The 17,649-nt window shown below is 36.3% G+C and overlaps 1 protein-coding gene across 1 annotated transcript in view; it reads left to right on the top strand.

The window, feature by feature from the left end:
* RPL10L (ribosomal protein L10 like) overlaps positions 1-16,288 on the top strand; it is a 177,723-nt gene extending 161,435 nt beyond the window's left edge. The window contains exons 2-5 of the mRNA XM_054449668.2: positions 5,298-5,455; positions 9,691-9,757; positions 10,489-10,557; positions 13,342-16,288. Of these exons, the coding sequence (XP_054305643.1) occupies positions 13,743-14,414 (672 nt within the window). The 5' untranslated portion in view covers positions 5,298-5,455; positions 9,691-9,757; positions 10,489-10,557; positions 13,342-13,742 and the 3' untranslated portion in view covers positions 14,415-16,288. The remainder of the gene's footprint in view (positions 1-5,297; positions 5,456-9,690; positions 9,758-10,488; positions 10,558-13,341) is intronic.
* Positions 16,289-17,649: the final 1,361 nt, after the last annotated feature.

The raw sequence follows: 17,649 nt of genomic DNA, 5'->3' as shown, positions 1-17,649 counted from the left end.
TCTCTACACATTTTAACTATATTGATATTATTTATCTACAGTAGCTAATTAACTACTTTATAATAATCATTTCAGTTGATCATCTCATCCATGAAAATAATTTGTGCAATATACAAATGCTGCAATATTTAGCATATCAGGAATTATATCTTCTGGTAATGATGTTTCGTGAAAAACACATGTCCTGAAATGCTTGGTTGGATTTTTGTTTTTCAAAATTAGTAAGAGTTGCATTTGAGAATTAGTTAAGAGTTGCTTAGGAGTACTGTTTCACACTATTCCTTTTTTTTTTTAATTTTTTGAGATTTTTATTAGGATTTTATTGAATCTATAAATCTATTTACATATGTTGAAACATTGATTGTCTGTAGTATACAGAACTCTAAATTCTTTCCAAAGTCTCTTATTTAGCCAAATAATTTTTGTATATTATTTTAGTCTTTCAATTTGTGCAATATATTTGCTTATATGACATGATTTTCTTCATTTTTTTTTATTTTATTATTATTACACTTTAAGTTTTAGGGTACATGTGCACAATGTGCAGGTTAGTTACATATATATGTTTCACACTATTCTAAATTAGTCATTAATAACCTATTTCTTTAATATTTCATACTTATCTAAAGGATTATTCTTAGGTTTCAATTTATCCCCGTTTTATTATTTTAAAAGTACCAAATAAAGCTGTAGTGTTAATGTGTATTTCTAGGAATAATGGGCTTGAACAAAATATGCATCACGCAGAGTTTTTCAAAATACTGTTTTTTTTGTGAAATATATGCATTTTATTTGTATTAAATATAGCAAGGCAGAAAAGAAATGCAAAGCATCCAGTTCAGCTCCTACTGTGATATGCTATTAATAAAGGTTATCTGTACACCTTTTACATTGTTTCAACTGGCATAAATTTAATAGCTAAAACTATTCCAAAGTACATTTTAAAACATTTCCAACTTACACTACCATTTGGTTTGTCTTTTAAAAATACATTAAAGGACAAACTCTAGTTAAATATATACATGAAGTTAGCTAGGATATGCTGATCAGTGTGAAAAGATGTATATGTAAGAAATATTTCCCCCATTCTATGAGTTATCATTACATTTTCCTGCAGGTGTTGTTTGAAGCATGCAAGATTTTTTAAATTGATGCAGTCCAATTTTTCTATTTTTTTCCTTTGTCATTTTTCCTTTTGGTGCTGTATAAAATGAATCATGAAGTTTTATTACAGTGTTTTTTTCTAAGAGTCTTACATTTTTAGTTCTTATATTTAGGTCTATAATCCATTTTGAGTTAAATTTTTATGTAGTTTGAAGTTGAGGTCCAGCCTTGTCCTTTTTTATGTATAGCTGTTGTCTCAGAGCCATTTGTTGAAATGACTGTTCTTTCTCCCTTTGAATTGTCTTGACACTTTTGTCAAAAATTGGCTGCCCATAAATAAAAGAGCTTACTTCAGAGCCCTCAATTATATTCAACTGATGTGTGTGTGTGTGTGTGTGTGTGTGTGCGCGTGCGCGCGCGCGCGTGTGCACATGTGTGTTTATACTTACTCCGGGACCACATTGTCTTGATTATTGTAACTTTTCAATAAGTTATGAAATTTAGAAGTGTCAGTCCTCCAACTTTGTTTGGCTTTTTCAAGACTTTAATGAATATTCTGGATCTCTTGCAGTTCTACACGAATTTAGGATCAGCTTAATTAACAATTTCCACCAAAAATAAAAGCAGCAATGATTTTGATAAAGCCTGTATTGAAATTTTAAATCAGTTATCAATTTGGGGAGAATCATCATCTTGGGGCTCATGCCACTGTGGATTTGGGCACATGAGTCCTGACTTGCTCCACCTGGGTGGTCGGCAGTGGGTCTCTACCTGTATCCTCCAGGACCCCCCACCCACACCCCTTAGGAATGAAGACTTGCAGGGGGAACATGCCAACATCACAGAATTCAGTGCAGTTTACACATTTCCATTCCTTTCATCTCAGCAAAATGGGCACCACCGGACCTAGTTCTGATCATGCCACCATCCTGGACCCGGAAGGTAGATAACCAAGTTTACCAGCAATAAAATCTGGGGCCCAGACAGCCTCCGACACCACGGCTTCCAGGCACTGAGGGAGGCCCTGGTGCAGGGCAAGCCACAGCAACTGTTTTAGAGGCCATCCACAGCCAGGGCCGTTGAGACTCTGGAAAATTTCCTGGGATGACCGCCAGCTTGAGTCTGCATGGTGCTGCTGAGACAGGGTGGAAGAGGGAGCCAGGTGGCCCTTACTTTCCTTTGCTTAAAGGTGGCCCTGACTTTCCTTTTCTCAGAATGGTTTCCTGAATGTGTAAATGTGAAAGTAAAGTAAAATTTAAAATATGTGCCAAAATATATATATGTATATATACACAGACACATAAATCCCTTCAGCCAAGAGTGGAAAGCATATTGGTCCAAAGCAATTAAGAAAATATCTGTCCAGTCATTCCAATCATTAGCAGATCACTAAGCCAACTGAGCAGTGTCTTTTAACTGGTACACACAACAGGGAATAAAAACTTGAAAGAATTACTCCAGAAATGCTACTAGTCAAATAAAGAGCAACAGTAGCAGCAACAATAACAATAACAACAAATGGGAAGACAGAGATCTGATTTCTTGAGCTGCCATATGATATTTAACCCATTTTTCTACTCAAATGTACGGGAACTCAAAGAAACAGGTATTATCCATAGATAGAAGAAAAAAAGAATGCATAGAAACTGTCCCAAAGGAAGTTCACATGTTGGCCTTATTAGACAAAGGCTTAAAATTAACTATTATAAATATCTTCAAAGACTAATACAAATAATGTCTATAGAATTAAAGGAAAGTATGAGAATCACCAAACAAAGAATACCGATAAAAAGTTCAAAATTATAAAAATAACCTCCAACTTCCAATAGGCCTCTTTACCGTGAAGATCAGAGGCTCACAACACTCTGGAGCCCCTCAGGCAGGGAACACGCATTTCAAATCTTGACTTTACTCATACTGAAAGGCTGCACATGTTCCTTCTTCCCTACCTTCTCTCTGTATGCTCCTTGAACCCGAGTGAAACACTTTCCTCCTCTCTCTGCCGACAATTGCAAATTCAAATTCTCAGCCAAGGATGAAAGAAGTAAATTGTAGGCTTATCCAAGTAGCAATAATTCCACAAGTCACAACTCCTGCACAAGGACACCTCCTCATTGCATAATTAATGTGAGGAAGTCTCTTCCAGTTAATCCCATGAACTAGGGAGGGCCTCAAGCCACCAAAACACACCAGGATGTGGCCAGGATTTACATATATATTGAGGCATTCCTTCAATTTTCTCACAGTTTACAACTCTGTCTTAGGCTTTACTTTTACACAGGGACCCAAGGCCAGCCAAAGGCAAGAGATTAGAGCCTTCTCAGGATTTCTTGAGCATGTACACAGCCCTTTACATGTGTGTGGTTTTCTATACCCCCAGAATTATGTCAGAGCTCTTCAAAGCTCTTTATAGAGATCTCATTCCCAAGAGTTTTCTTTTAAGTCTTTTGGCCAGCCTCTTGTTTTTCCCAATGGGTATTTCCACCTCAGGCAGCTGCGATACTAAACAATTGCTATTTATTGATTGTTTCCAACAAACAACTCAGTAATAGAGCTTTTCCCACTGAGCAAGTTCTGATTTAGATCACATAACAACAGCCCTGTGTATGAGGTTTTACTGGGGTACCAACAAACAAGTCAAATTGTGACAATTCTCTGGAGATGGAGCTTTAGGAAAAGCTCTTTACCCAGTCAGCCCCCCTAGTGGTTGCTTGCCTGCTTTCACAGCAGCCATGGATCTGAAGAAAAGGAAATGGACATAGGGCAAGTTAACCACAAAGCTCACTGTCCTTGAGGAGAAGCAAGTTTTCTAGAATAAACGTTCCATGGACTGTTGCAGATCTTAGTTTAGTTTCCAGAGTTCTGAAAAAGTTGATTTTAACAACTTTTGCCAGTGTTCTTACTGCCTTTATGAAGGAACAGATTTTCATAGGTCCTTTCTTCACCATTCCGTAAGTCTCCTCAGTGACTAACTTTTAACAAATAAAATGTGGTGGCAGTGGTATTGCAAGCCTTCCAAGGCTAGGTTGCAAAAGGCAACATAAAAACTGTCTGGCTCCACTCTTGAGATGCCATCCCTTGAAATACACAAACAATGCTTCAGGGAAGCCCAGGACACATGGAGAAGCTAAGTGCAGAAAATTTTATTAACAGCGCCCAGGGAGATCCCAGCCAAAAGCCGGAGGCAACTAAAGCTATGTGTGTGAAAGGCCTTCAAGTTGTTTTCAGTCACCATCTGACAAAACTGCGTGAAAAAGTCCCGAGCAAGGACTTCCTAGCTAAACCTAATAAACTCTCAGAAACCTTAGTGACAATAGTAAAGAACTATTGCTTCATGTCACATAGTCACAGATTATTGACACAGATTTGGTATACTAGAGGTAGGATGCTATGGACCAAATTTTAAATAGGTGGCAACGTCTTTCAGATTCAGCAGTGGAAAAATGCTGGAAGTACCTGGAGATCATTGATAAAATGCCGAAGGGACTTGAAAGGCTTTTGGTGAGCACCTAATAAAAAGTGAGAAAAATGTGATTGGAAATTAGAGAAAAGAAATCCGTTGTTATTTCCTGGCAGAAAGTTTAGCAACGTTGTTGCCTGTGGTAGCATAGAAAATAGAAAATGTGCTTAATGAACTGGATATCTGGCTAAAGGGATTTCAGGCAAAGTGTTGAAAGTGCCACCTGGCTTCTTCTATTTGCATATAATAAAATGAAGAGAGAGATTAGCTAATGAACAGATGGTTGAATATAAAAGAGCCAAAATTTGCTGATTTCAAAATAAAACCGTTTTTCATTCCCAGATTATCCAAATGGCAAACAATTTTCAAATTCAGAAATAGCTTCCAGGCAAAGATCAAATCCAGAGCACTGTTAGGAAAACATTGTCTAAAAATAAAGTAAAAAAAACTATGACTTACACAGTGTGTGTGTGTGTGTGTGTGTGTGTGTGTGTGTGTGTGTGATTCTGTGTGTCTCAATACTGAGATCTTTATATCCATATACCTGTATGTATGTGTGTGTGTATATATATATATATATATATACATATATACACACACATTTTAATCTTGCAGATATTTCAATATTTTATGATGTCACAAGTTTCCTTTACAGGTTCTGGTCTTTGTGTCTTGCTTCAATAAGCCTTTCCCACTTCAATAATGTAATAACTTCCTGTGTCTTTTCTTCTAGTTGTTGCAGGAAGTCAGGGATCCCGAATGGAGAGACCAGCTGAAGCCGCGGCAGAAGAACATAAATTGTGAAGATTTCATGGACATTTATCAGTTTCCAAAATTAATACTTTTATAATTTCTTACTCCTGTCTTTACTGCAATCTTGGAACATAAATTGTGAGTATTTCATGGACATTTATCACTTCCCTAATAATGCTCTTATAATTTCTTATGCCTGTCTTTACTTTAATCTCTTAATCCTGTTATCTTTGTAAGCTGAGAATGTACATCACCTCAGGACCACTGTTGTGCAAATTGATTGTAGAATATGTGTGTTTGAACAATATGAAGTCAGTGCACCCCTAAAAAGAACAGAATAACAGCGATTTTCAGGGAACAAGGGAAGATAACCATAAGGTCTGACTGGCTGTGGGGTTGGGCAGAATAGAGCCATATTTTTCTTCTTGCAGAAAGCCTATAAATGGATGTGCAAGTAGGAGAGATATCACTGAATTCTTTTCCCAGCAAGGAATAACCCTGGAAAAGGAATACATTCCTGGGGGGAGGTCTATAGATGGCTGCTCTGGGAGTGTCTGTCTTATGCGGTTGAGATAAGGACTGAAATACGCCCTGGTCTCCTGCAGTACCCTCAGGCTTACTAGGATTGGGAAACTCCACCCTGGTAAATTCTAGTCAGACCGGTTCTCCGCTCTGGAACCCTGTTTCCTGTCAAGATGTTTATCAAAACAATACGTGCACAGCGGGACATAGAGCCTCATCAGTAATTCTAATTTTTCCTTTCCCTTGTGATCTTTATGGCCCTTTGAAGCATATGATCCTTGTGACCTACTCCCTGTTCATACACCACCTCCCCTTTTAAAATCCCTAATAAAACTTGCTGGTTTTACGTCTTGGGGTCAGCATCACGGTCCCGCCAATACGTGATGTCACCCCCGGAGGCCCAGCTGTGAAATTCCTCTCTTTGTACTCTTTCTCTTTATTTCTCAGACCAGCCAACACTTAGGGAAAATAGAAAGCACCTACGTTAAAATATTGGGGGCTGGTTCCCCTGATATCTAGTGTTTTATTTTATTCTAATGTTTAAATAATTACTAATACCTCTAGAATCTATTTCATTATAAAAAATTCAGCAAGTATACAGATTCTTTTTCAAATAACAAACCAACATGTATTAGTTTTATTTCTTCAACCAATTAAAATATAAACTATGATTTTAGAAGAATCTGTATAGTCCCGTGCACCAAAATATTTGTCTTAATTCATGATTTTGAAATTGTTTACTATTATTACCCATGTTTTTTATTGTAAGGCTTTGATCTTGGAAATCTTAAGAAAGAAACACTTTTAAGTTGAAAACTATAACCTACATTTTAGTAAGTAAAAGGACATGAGTAAACAATATTTATACCCCATCTGCCCTCAAGTCCTTATTGTGAGTAAAGGACTTAAGGACAATTAAGGACGTTAGGACAGTAAAGAACTTTAGTGTGAGTAAAGGACCTGAGGGTAATTAGGGTATAAATATTTTTCGGAGATTTCTGAAGACATTGGGGCTGTAGAAAGCAAATGGGAGATGAACACCACTTAGGTAGGCAAAAATGAAAAGGGATTTAAAAAAACAGTAATATCACCTGCTCAGAAATAAAATTAACTTTTAACAAAATTAATAAAGCCTTGGATTCAGGAATCTTCATGTACACAGGTCCCTTCCCAGGCCCTAGGATGGGCCCTAGCAATGAGCTCATGTATTGTTTTTATAAAATTTGCCCTCCATTTTTCACTCCCACTTTCCTTCACACTTCTCCCTGAGAGTAGGCATCATTGAAGTGATCTTGGCTATTTGGGGATCTTGCTAAAGGAAAAGTTATTAAAGAATGTATTTAGTTCACATTTAATAGGGTGTGTTTATGTGTTCTGTAGTCACATCGATGAATAGATGAGGTATTGTTAGTGTGTCTGGTGTCGGAATTGCTTCTAAAAGTATTCTGACTACCCCTGTGCTGACTCATCTGGCACTCATCAACATTTTGATACAAAGATATATGCCCAAAGAGGTAAATGTTTATTTAAATAATTCAAAGTGATGAAATAGATTATTTTCACTGCAATTGAAAAAGACATTTTGGAGCATTTCACTTAAAACAACTGAAATATACAGACTTCTTATTTGGCAGTAATTTCAAATTTATTTATTAAAAAATTAAGAGAAAAATTGGTAAAAAACTAGTAGAATATAAGACAAATGCAATACAGATGAATAATATCAATAGAAAGTATTTAATAATAAAGAACCAAATTGTTGACAAAACAAATTTCAGATCATATCAATGTCTTTAATTAAGCAAATATTTTAATTGCAGTTAATTGGCTCTAAGATTATTAATATTTTACAATCCAATTAATGAAGAATAATAAATTGTTTGAGCTCATTAGAAAAAGCCTGAAGTTTCTGGCTGACCTGACATTAATTAGCGAAACCAATAAAGGAAGCATATAACTTGAAAGAAGGTATTAACAGTGGTGTACTGATACATGTTTAATAAGTGGCTCTCCAGGGAGAAAATAAGACTGGATTTGTAGTTTTTCCAATGCTGTAAACACTCCCACCACCACCAATTCAACCTACCGATATTATGTGACTGAACTAGAAAGTGGGGAAGAGATGCACACAATTAGTTCTTCTGAGTACAATTGGTATAAGTGGTTTCAATACCATCAAATGCTATATTACAAGGAGGATATCAACTGTAAACTAGTTCATGAAGATTTTCCATTAATACTCGAGAGTAGTCAGTGCCCAGAGAAATGAAATTTTTTGAAATACTATAGTTCACATATGAAAGATGTAAGATTTTCTCAATCTGACAATAATCCTAAGTATACATATTATATACACATTGAGTTGTGAGGCCAAAAGAAACTTGTATGTTATCAATACAAATTTCAAATAATTTACTAGAGGACATATTGAATTAAGCTTTCAATCTTTTCATAAATATATTAGAAAGTAATGGTCAAATGCAGCTAGAAAATAAAAAGAAGAAAGAATATAAAGATGGATTAGGCAATTAAAAAATTTTTTAAAGCTTGTGATGTAAATGCTGTTTATTAGCTACTTATAGTTTGCAATTTATTTTCTTTTTCATTCTAAACAAGTATTTGCTTTATCTCTAATTTTGTATTCATAATCTATTTCCTTTTCTTTTGTTAATGAATGAATGAACAATGTGAATGAATGAAAAGGTTGGACAGATGTCTTAGTGAGTTTGGGCTGCTGTAACTAAGTACTATAGGCTGGTGGCTTATAAACAACAGAAATTTATTTCTCATAATTCTGGAGGCTGGAAGTAGTAGATCAAAGTGGTATAGGTTGGGTTCTGGTGAGGATCCTCTTCCAGTTGCAGACTGCCAACTTCACATTATACTTTCATGTAGTAAAAAGAGGGCCAGAGTATTCTCCGGGGTCTCTTTTTGTAATGGTATTCACCTACTTATAAGAGTTTCACCTTTATGACCTAGTTATCTCCCAAAGCCCCACCTCCTAATACCATCACCTTGGGAGTTAGAATTTCAACATATGAATTTTGGGAGCACACAAACATTCAGTCTATAACAATAAGTGAAGCAAAGCTTTTTAAAAAGCTTTCCAAAGTGCTTTATCAACTGGAATTAGTAGTTTCATAAATAAATAACTCATAATGTAATTACTAAAGTTGATTGCTCACTTTCAAAATTAAAAAAAAAAAAATCTGTTTAATGGATAAAGGAGTCATCCATTAAAAGTACAAGATGAATTTAACCTGAAATAGAGTTGGCTGTTGTGATATAAATGATTAAATAGTCTATATATTTAGCTAAATATGTGCTTCATGCATTTCTGTAAACCTTGTAAACCACACAAACTACTGTTAAGTAAACTGGGCAAAGGAAGTAACAACAGTGCTCCCATCATTATGCCTTTTAAATGAATAGACAGGAATTTGAATCTAAAGCACAGGAAATCTATGCATTCAATATGTGGGAGGCAAACTTCATACACAGCACCCTAACCCAGATCAGTGTTTCTCAAATTTGCAGATTGAACTAATCCCTTTTTAGAGAAAACGGCTTTCAAAAACTGATGTAGAGTCTTATGCTGATTCAAAGTGTTTATTATGTATCATATCTTTTTTATAGCTTAAATATTTTTTATTGCTTAAATATTTATAATTATAAAACTACATTTCAATTACTTACCATACAAAAATAATTAATGGCTTATACATTTTGTACAAGTATGAAACCTATACAAGTAAATTTAAAATGTATAAGGAAAAAAAATCAACCAAATTTTAGCAAGCATATTTCTGTGCCACCTCTCCCTGATTTAATACTTTCCTACTTTTTTCCAGCTTTCTGGAACAATGTCAAAAGTCATTCATTTGGGGGGAACTCAATCTCTACAAGCAAACTACAAAGGTAAATGTACATGCTCAGTTCCTATATCCAAAGTAAAAAAAGCTTCCCAAAGAAAGAAGAAGAATGTAGAAAATACCAGTCAAAAAGGAAAATGTATTAGGGCTCTGGGCTAAAGAGTTAAAATTATCTGACTATATTTCTGTTCAAAAAATGTGCATTTCTACATGTTTTCTTGTCAATAGATAAGAGACCATTGTGAATCAAGTGCATGAGAGACAGGCAGCATGACCACTCTTTAGCCATGACAATAGGCACAATCCACTGGCTTTGAAGAAAAGGCCAGCCATAACCATGGCTCTTTTATATTCATGATTCAACTCTAGGAATACTGTATATAGACAGTCAAATTGCTCACCTAGTCTCAAATACATTGAGATTACAGCCCCAGTGTGAAGTTACTAAGAAATCCAGATGAAAATGACTGTTAGTCATCAGTGGAGCCTTCACACTTCATTCAGAGTCCAAGTGGAACATGATTTATGAATCGCAGTGTGTTGTAAAGCACCCAGTGATGGTACTCTACATAATGACTGAATGATCAACAATGCAGATGCTTCCTGTAGCAAGAGAGGGCATCCATGGTGTGTGCCACTCAACTCATTAGACTCCAGTGCATGTTCCCCTTTGAGAACAAAGTCAGGTTTAGCTCACTGTGAAACATTTGAAAGATTTTATCAAAAAAGGAAAGTAAATGCTGTGTTGAACTAATACACAGAACTGTTCTTTTCCAGCCTTTGCGTGAAGACAGAGGATATCTGGAGTTTGATTGTATTTCTCACACTGTCTAGTGCTAATTACAAGTAAGTAATCAATAAGCAAAGTACTTACAATCAATAAGTAAAGAATACTGCAGGCCTCTTACATAAGGGTTGTGAAACTGGAGGGAGAAACCACAGAGGGAAACTGTTTCACAGTCAAAGCTGAATCAAGTTTAAGTATTTGTGCCTGTCTGCTTTCTAAGGGCTCCTAAAAAAGATCTCTCCCTGATCATTCCAAAATTTATTATTACAGGATAGCATTATTAGCATTAACAAAAGACAAGTTTGTCTTTTCTGTCTTGTGTATGCACACCAAATGGCAGCATGCTGGAGCTGGCTAACACTGGCTTACAGAAGCCGATAGTGCACATCTCTCCCCATCTTTGTGCTCAGTAAATCACACTGATGTTTGAAACTGATGATGGGAAAAGTATTTCTACCAAATCAATCAGCAAACACTGCAAATCAGGGATTTCTCCTCAAAATCCTGACCTCCACTAAGAGCAGGTTGTTAAATGTTTATTAACACCACACCGCACCTTCGTAGTGTGTGTATTCATTGTGCTACTCGTCACACAATGTGCCAAAAACAGGGGACAAAACAGTGAACCAGATAGAGATACTTCTGTTCTCATGTATCTTAATGGTTTTATGAAGTTGTTCTGCTTCATTTCTACCGTATCCCATATTTCTACTTGTGAATGTTCTACCCATTCTTTAAGCCATCTCTATTATTCATGATATTAGTGTCTCCCTTAGCTATATATCTCAAAGCAGACAAGTTTTATATATTTTTGCAAGGTTTGCTTAGCATGATGTACACTGTGGATGGCAAGAGTAGAGAGGTAGGGAAACACTCAAAATGTTGGAATTGATTGAGAGGAATGCTTGTAATATTTCAACAGAATGGTGGTGCTTTGTGCATTTTTCCACAGGCTCTCCTCTTATGTCTGCAAAGTTAGGGAAAGGAGTATAAACAGAGGATCCCAGTGTGGCCCTCCCTTTCCTCTTTCCACCCTCCTAATCTGCAACTGTGAAGGGCCTCATGCATGAGTGGAGTAGGGTGGCCAACCCTCCCACTTTGAGTGGTATTAAGGGGTTTTGCAGGACCCAGGACTTGAATGTTAAAACTGGTACAGACCCAGACAAACCAGGATTGCTCAAGCTTTGGATTAAAGAAAGAAACTTACGTAGACAGGCCCTGACAGCAACACAGCATCTGCTGGTCAGATAATTCTAGGGTTTTGGCAACATTAGACAGGTGGGAGATCAGACAAGTGGAAGTGAGTGTGTCATGGCACATAAACTCCAGGCATCTTCCTTTTGCCTCACAAACACCTCTCCCTGAGGCGCTATCATAGATTCAGGGCATGTAGTAGTATAAAAAAGATACTAACTTGTATATAAAGTCAAATATTTTAAAGTATGTTCAAGTTATTATGTGTTTTCTGCAGTATTGTGAAGTCTTCCTTTCTGATCTCCTTGCATACATTTTTTGGGCTTGTTTCAGTCTATTCACCATACCATAACCAGAGTGATAAAACCTATGTAAAGCTCTTTAATGGCCTCGCATTAAAGATCAGGATCCCTAACTTGGTAAAATGGACCCTGTATGAAAGCATGACCTCTTTCTCTCTCTCACACACACACTCTGGGCTCATGTTATGTGACTCACCCTCTCACTCACAGTCACATTGGCCTGACTTTAAGTTCCTTAAAATGTTCCATATTTCTGCCTGCTTCAGGCCTTGCATACATCAGACCCCAGGTGCCATGGTCACTACATGAAATTTCTTTCCTGATAAAGATTTTCCTGTCCATTCCTCAGTGTAGATCAAGGTCTCATCCCCAGCCTCATCCCACGGTCTCAGGGCTTACTTTGCTTTTCCTTTTTGGCACATTTTACACTTGGTAATATGATGATATATGAGAAGTATCTAAATCCTCTCCTAGGCTTGTAAGCTTGGTGAGAGCAACATGATATTAGCTACTTTATCTCAATATAGTAAACAGGAACTAGTTGAGAAAAAGGGGAAAGAAGATATGAAGGAAGAAAAGGGAAGTGAGCAAGCTTTCTTAAAGGTGAGAAAGTTTTCTACATTGGGAGTTTTAATTGTTTATCCTTAGTATTTTGTAAAAATCCACTCACTTTAAGGGCAGAGGTTGTTTTTCTCCCTTAAAACAAAAAGCATTGACAGAATATATTCACATTGGAGGGATTTTGTTCCATGATGTAATGAATTTGTGAAACAACATTAAAACAAAAAAGAAAGCTAGAAAAATGCAAGTAGGATTTGTAAACTATTAATTTCTTTTCTTCTCTCTTCTTCCTCCTTTCCTACACTCTGATCCCTGTCATAATATTTTTACAAACTCTGAGAAGAAAAAAAAGTTTAAATTTATTCTCAGGAAGGGGCAAAAGATTACCAAAGCACAAACTGTTACTCTTTTATATAGTTTCAGCAGCTTTAACATTTGAAAATGCAAATAGCCTTAAGTTAAAAAAAAAACTAGTTGGTGTTTCAATTTTGTATATATCATTTTGATAATAAAATCATTTCTTTAGGCCAAATAAAGAAAAAACAAAGTTTCATGTTTATGAAACAATTGCCAAGCTACAGATACTATAGATCTCTTTATCTCTCTCTCTACTCTTTCTCTCACCTCTTCCTGAGTCTTATCAAAGCATTCATGCCAAGAAACCACTTTATCCAGGGAAGGTGGCCGCATACCCCAAGAAATAGCGACTGATCTACAAATGCTGACAGTGACAAGCATGTGCCATTATGTCCAGCTATTTGATTTTTTTTTTTTTTTTTTTTGTAGAGACAGAGTTTCACAATATTGCCCAGGCTGGTCTCGAACTCCTGAGCTCAAGAGATTCTCCTGCCTGGCAATAACCTCTTTTATACTTAAAGCAAAGCTGAAAGCAAGGGATCCTAGCCCAAGATGGCTAGCGGGAAGGAAGCAGCAGCTGCGCATTTGGGGCGGGGCCCAATTCCTTCCCTGGCCGCCAGGGGGAGTCTACCCACAGCTGCCTCTCTGCTCACCTCAAGTGCGCCAGGTCGCGCAGGCGCGGAGGCGGCAGACGTCGCTGCGTCTCTAGTTGGGACGTCGTGAAAGAGAGTTGTCACATCCTCCTCAGGACTCTATGGTTCTCCGGAGGGCCGAGGGGCAACGTATATAAATGCGCGCAGGCGCAATTCACTTAGTGCACTTTGACTTCGATGCACCGCCGACGTTCATGTGTTGCCATGGGCCGCCGTCCAGCTTGTTGTTACCGGTATTGTAAGAACAAGCCGTACCCAAAATCTCGTTTCTGCCGAGGGGTTCCTGATGCCAAGATCCGCATCTTTGACCTGGGTCGAAAGAAGGCAAAAGTGGATGAGTTCCCACTCTGTGGCCACATGGTGTCTGATGAATATGAGCAGCTGTCTTCTGAAGCCCTGGAGGCCGCCCGTATTTGTGCCAACAAATACATGGTGAAAAGTTGTGGCAGAGATGGCTTTCACATGCGAGTGCGGCTCCATCCCTTCCATGTCATCCGCATCAACAAGATGTTGTCCTGTGCTGGGGCTGACAGGCTCCAGACAGGTATGCGAGGTGCCTTTGGAAAACCCCAGGGTACTGTGGCCCGGGTCCACGTTGGTCAAGTCATCATGTCCATCCGCACCAAGCTTCAGAACAAGGAGCATGTGATTGAAGCCTTGCGCAGGGCCAAGTTCAAGTTCCCTGGATGCCAGAAGATTCATATCTCCAAGAAGTGGGGCTTCACGAAGTTTAATGCTGACGAATTTGAAGATATGGTGGCCAAGAAGCGCCTCATTCCTGACGGTTGTGGAGTCAAGTACGTTCCCAGTCACGGCCCCTTGGACAAGTGGCGGGTTCTGCACTCATGAAGCCTTTGGCAGTACTGTCTCCTTGGGCCATGCTGGTCTGACTTATGCTTACTAATAAATTCTGTTTACTGGCAAAAAAATAACTACTTATTAAGTTTTAATATTTTTTAAATATCCAGTGTTTTAGAATATAGACTACTAGAGAATTGTTTTTCTATTTATGCAGTTTTAATGGCAAATGTTACCTTCCTTGCTTCAGTAAAACTATACAATTTATAGAGAAAGCTGTTTTAATCAAACACTTTAAATTTAGGAGAGTATAGAGCAATATGTTGAAAGTTTTGTTTGTAGTAAAGTCATAAGTTATGCAGCTATCATTCCTTGAATAAAAAATAGATTTGAGTGAAAAAATTTATTGTTTATAGAATATAAACTAAACAGTAGCAATGAAAATAATAGTAGGCATTAGTGATATTTCAACCACAGCCTCTTTGGAAGTAATTTATTTCTAAACTTGGTTGCCTTATGTTTTTCTATAAATTTCTGTACATTGTTTTTAGAATTACCTTACATATCTGATTATCAGCCTTAGGACAATTGAGTATCACTCAAAAAGGCTTTTCCAGACGAACTTTACTTTGTCTCACAGTCAAGAGATAACAGTCTAATCTTTTTTTCGTCATAGAAAGGTTATAGGTGACAACAGAGTTCATATTACTTGTATCTGGGCTCCAGTATAACCAAAAGAAGAGAGAAAATGACACTAAATCGGTTGTCTGTACTCTAAAAGGACCCTAGAGAGAGTCTGCAATTGTTGGTGCTTGCCCTGAATTAGAGTTACATTGATCATACAGGTGCTTTTTGTTTTATTTTTGAAACTGCATAAGCTAAAATTCCTGAGTTGGTACTGCATTAAAAAAATTCCTGTTCTTTACAATTGACTTGGCCTTTTGAATCTCAATCGTGCTAACAGTGCCTTCAGTGTTTTTATACTAACAGTTCTTTTTTAAAGTCAACACATTTAATGAAAACAACAAAAGAAATACTAAATAGTATAGAAACACTACTATTTAATTTTTATTGATTTAAAAAATTGCTATGCCAGAATTAACATGTTGTATCTGGCTGGGTATTTCTTTCAGGCCCTTGCTATAAGATATTTCCTATTTGTATATATTTAAACTATGTTGCTATTTTAAGACGTTTTTCATGTTTGTGTTTTACCACACTTTCAAAAACGAAAATTCAACCTCAAAAATAATAATAATAATAATAATCAAAAGGGAAAGGCAATACAAAAACACAATAAAATAAGCAACCCTTTAGCTTCTAGTACAACCATGGCCCAACTTTGAAAATATTTTCCATCTTCGTTATTTCCCTTTCTCTTTGGTGTTAAACCTCTCAAAACATCTTGACCTTCAAACTTGGAACTCTGCACTCACTAAATATACAGGGAACGAGGTAAGTATAAGCTCATAAACTTCCTTGCCCTAAAAGATTGGTAACAGTAATTGTTCATGCATATAGATATGGGAGTGAAGAGGAAAGATTAAAAATTAATACATTAAAAACTGGTAGGTAGCTGTCAATAAATTTTTTATTTGAATTTTCCCACAGTTTCACACTATAAAGATTATATATAAATTCTTTTTTAAAATGTCAACATGCAAGCACCTTTACTTGTTTTTGTTAAAAATCCTTCCTACTAATTTATTTTACCCAAGTCATAATTTTGTTTTTTCAGCATTTTCTTATTTTAGGGTCATTCTAATTATTTAAAAAAATGGTAAGACAACTGGGCTGAAGGATAATTTAATTATGATTTTGCAGGGTTCGTTATTTTAAAATTTCTGCTCAAAATGGAAAATTGCATTTGGGAACATATTTCTGTTCATCTACTGCTGCAATAAAATGAACTGTTTGCTCATTTGAAATAAAAAAATACAAGTGTAGTTAATGAAATTCAAGCAAATACTGCCCAATGAAACTTTTTTATTTAATTAATGAAATATATAAGTTTTAATGGAAAATACTAACTGAATAAGAAGATGAAGAAAACTTCAGTAGGACTATGTAGTGTATCAATTTAGTTTCAAAAAGAACATTTCATAAATGGTTGTTATATAATCCATCATTTCTACTCCCTCAAAATATGCAACTGTATTAAGCATAGTTAGCTTGAAAATCTCTAATTTTTATAAAAATATACATTAGCTCTTCCATGAATTGGCTGTCACTAACATTGGCAAGCATTTTACTTCTGCTTTAGCAGCCTTTACTGCCTACCCTTACATAATTTAAGTAGAGCTTTCTGGTTCTCAGAATGTTACTATTAACCTAAGGATTGAGCTAAGACGTAATTTCACCTCATTCATCTTCCTGGCTTTATATTAATGCCCTTTTGTTTTTGTTTGTATTTTAGTGTAATGACTTCATTTTCATAACAATACCTATGTATTCTTTTTTAACAGCAAATTAGGTGAAAAATAGTAAAGTCAAAATAATTAAATTATACCTGCAATAATAATTCAAAATGAGTTTATTGTCACTTAACAATCGATAAGAAAAGCTGGTGTCAGGATGATTGGATTTGAATCTCAGCCTTTTTACTTTCTTGGGCAAATTACTAAGTATCGGCATTCTTAGTAATTTTGCCTTCTATAAAATGAGGTGAAGACGCTTTAGTTATAGGATTGTTTTGGGGATTAAATGAGATAATGCATTGAGAAATAGATTTTTATTATTATTATGATTATTTATTTTTTTGAGACAGGGTCTTACTCTTTCACCCAGGCTAGAGTGCAGTGGTGTGATCATGGCTCACTGTAGCTTCAACCTTCCGAGGCTTAGGTAATCCTCCCATCTCAGCATCCCAAGTAGCTGGGATGCAGGCATGCAACAACATGCTCAGCTAATGTTTTTGTATTTTTTGTAGAAATGGGATTTTTTCATGATGCCCAGGCTGATCTCAAACTCCTGGGCTCAAGCAATCTGCCCACCTCAGCCTCCCAAAGTGCTAGGATTATAGATATGAGCCACTGTACCTGGTAGAGAAATTGAACAGTATTGTAATTTGCACATATTAATTATACAACATTGATATTCAGTTAATATTGATGTTATTATTATTACATTTGCTCTTGCTTCACTGCTCAGCTCCTAATTTTTGGTGCTTGTATTACTATTTTTCTTGATTTATAACCTTAATATTCTGTCTTGAAATCATTATTGCTTCCAGTTATATACTCTTAGTTCTAGATTTAGTTGGATTCAATATTCTGTTTCAAGTTTT

This window comes from Pongo pygmaeus, chromosome 15 (assembly GCF_028885625.2).
Source record: "Pongo pygmaeus isolate AG05252 chromosome 15, NHGRI_mPonPyg2-v2.0_pri, whole genome shotgun sequence".
Classification (NCBI taxonomy): domain Eukaryota; kingdom Metazoa; phylum Chordata; class Mammalia; order Primates; family Hominidae; genus Pongo; species Pongo pygmaeus.
The sequence above is the reverse complement of the archived record's forward strand: the minus strand, read 5'-3'. Positions and strand labels throughout refer to the sequence as shown.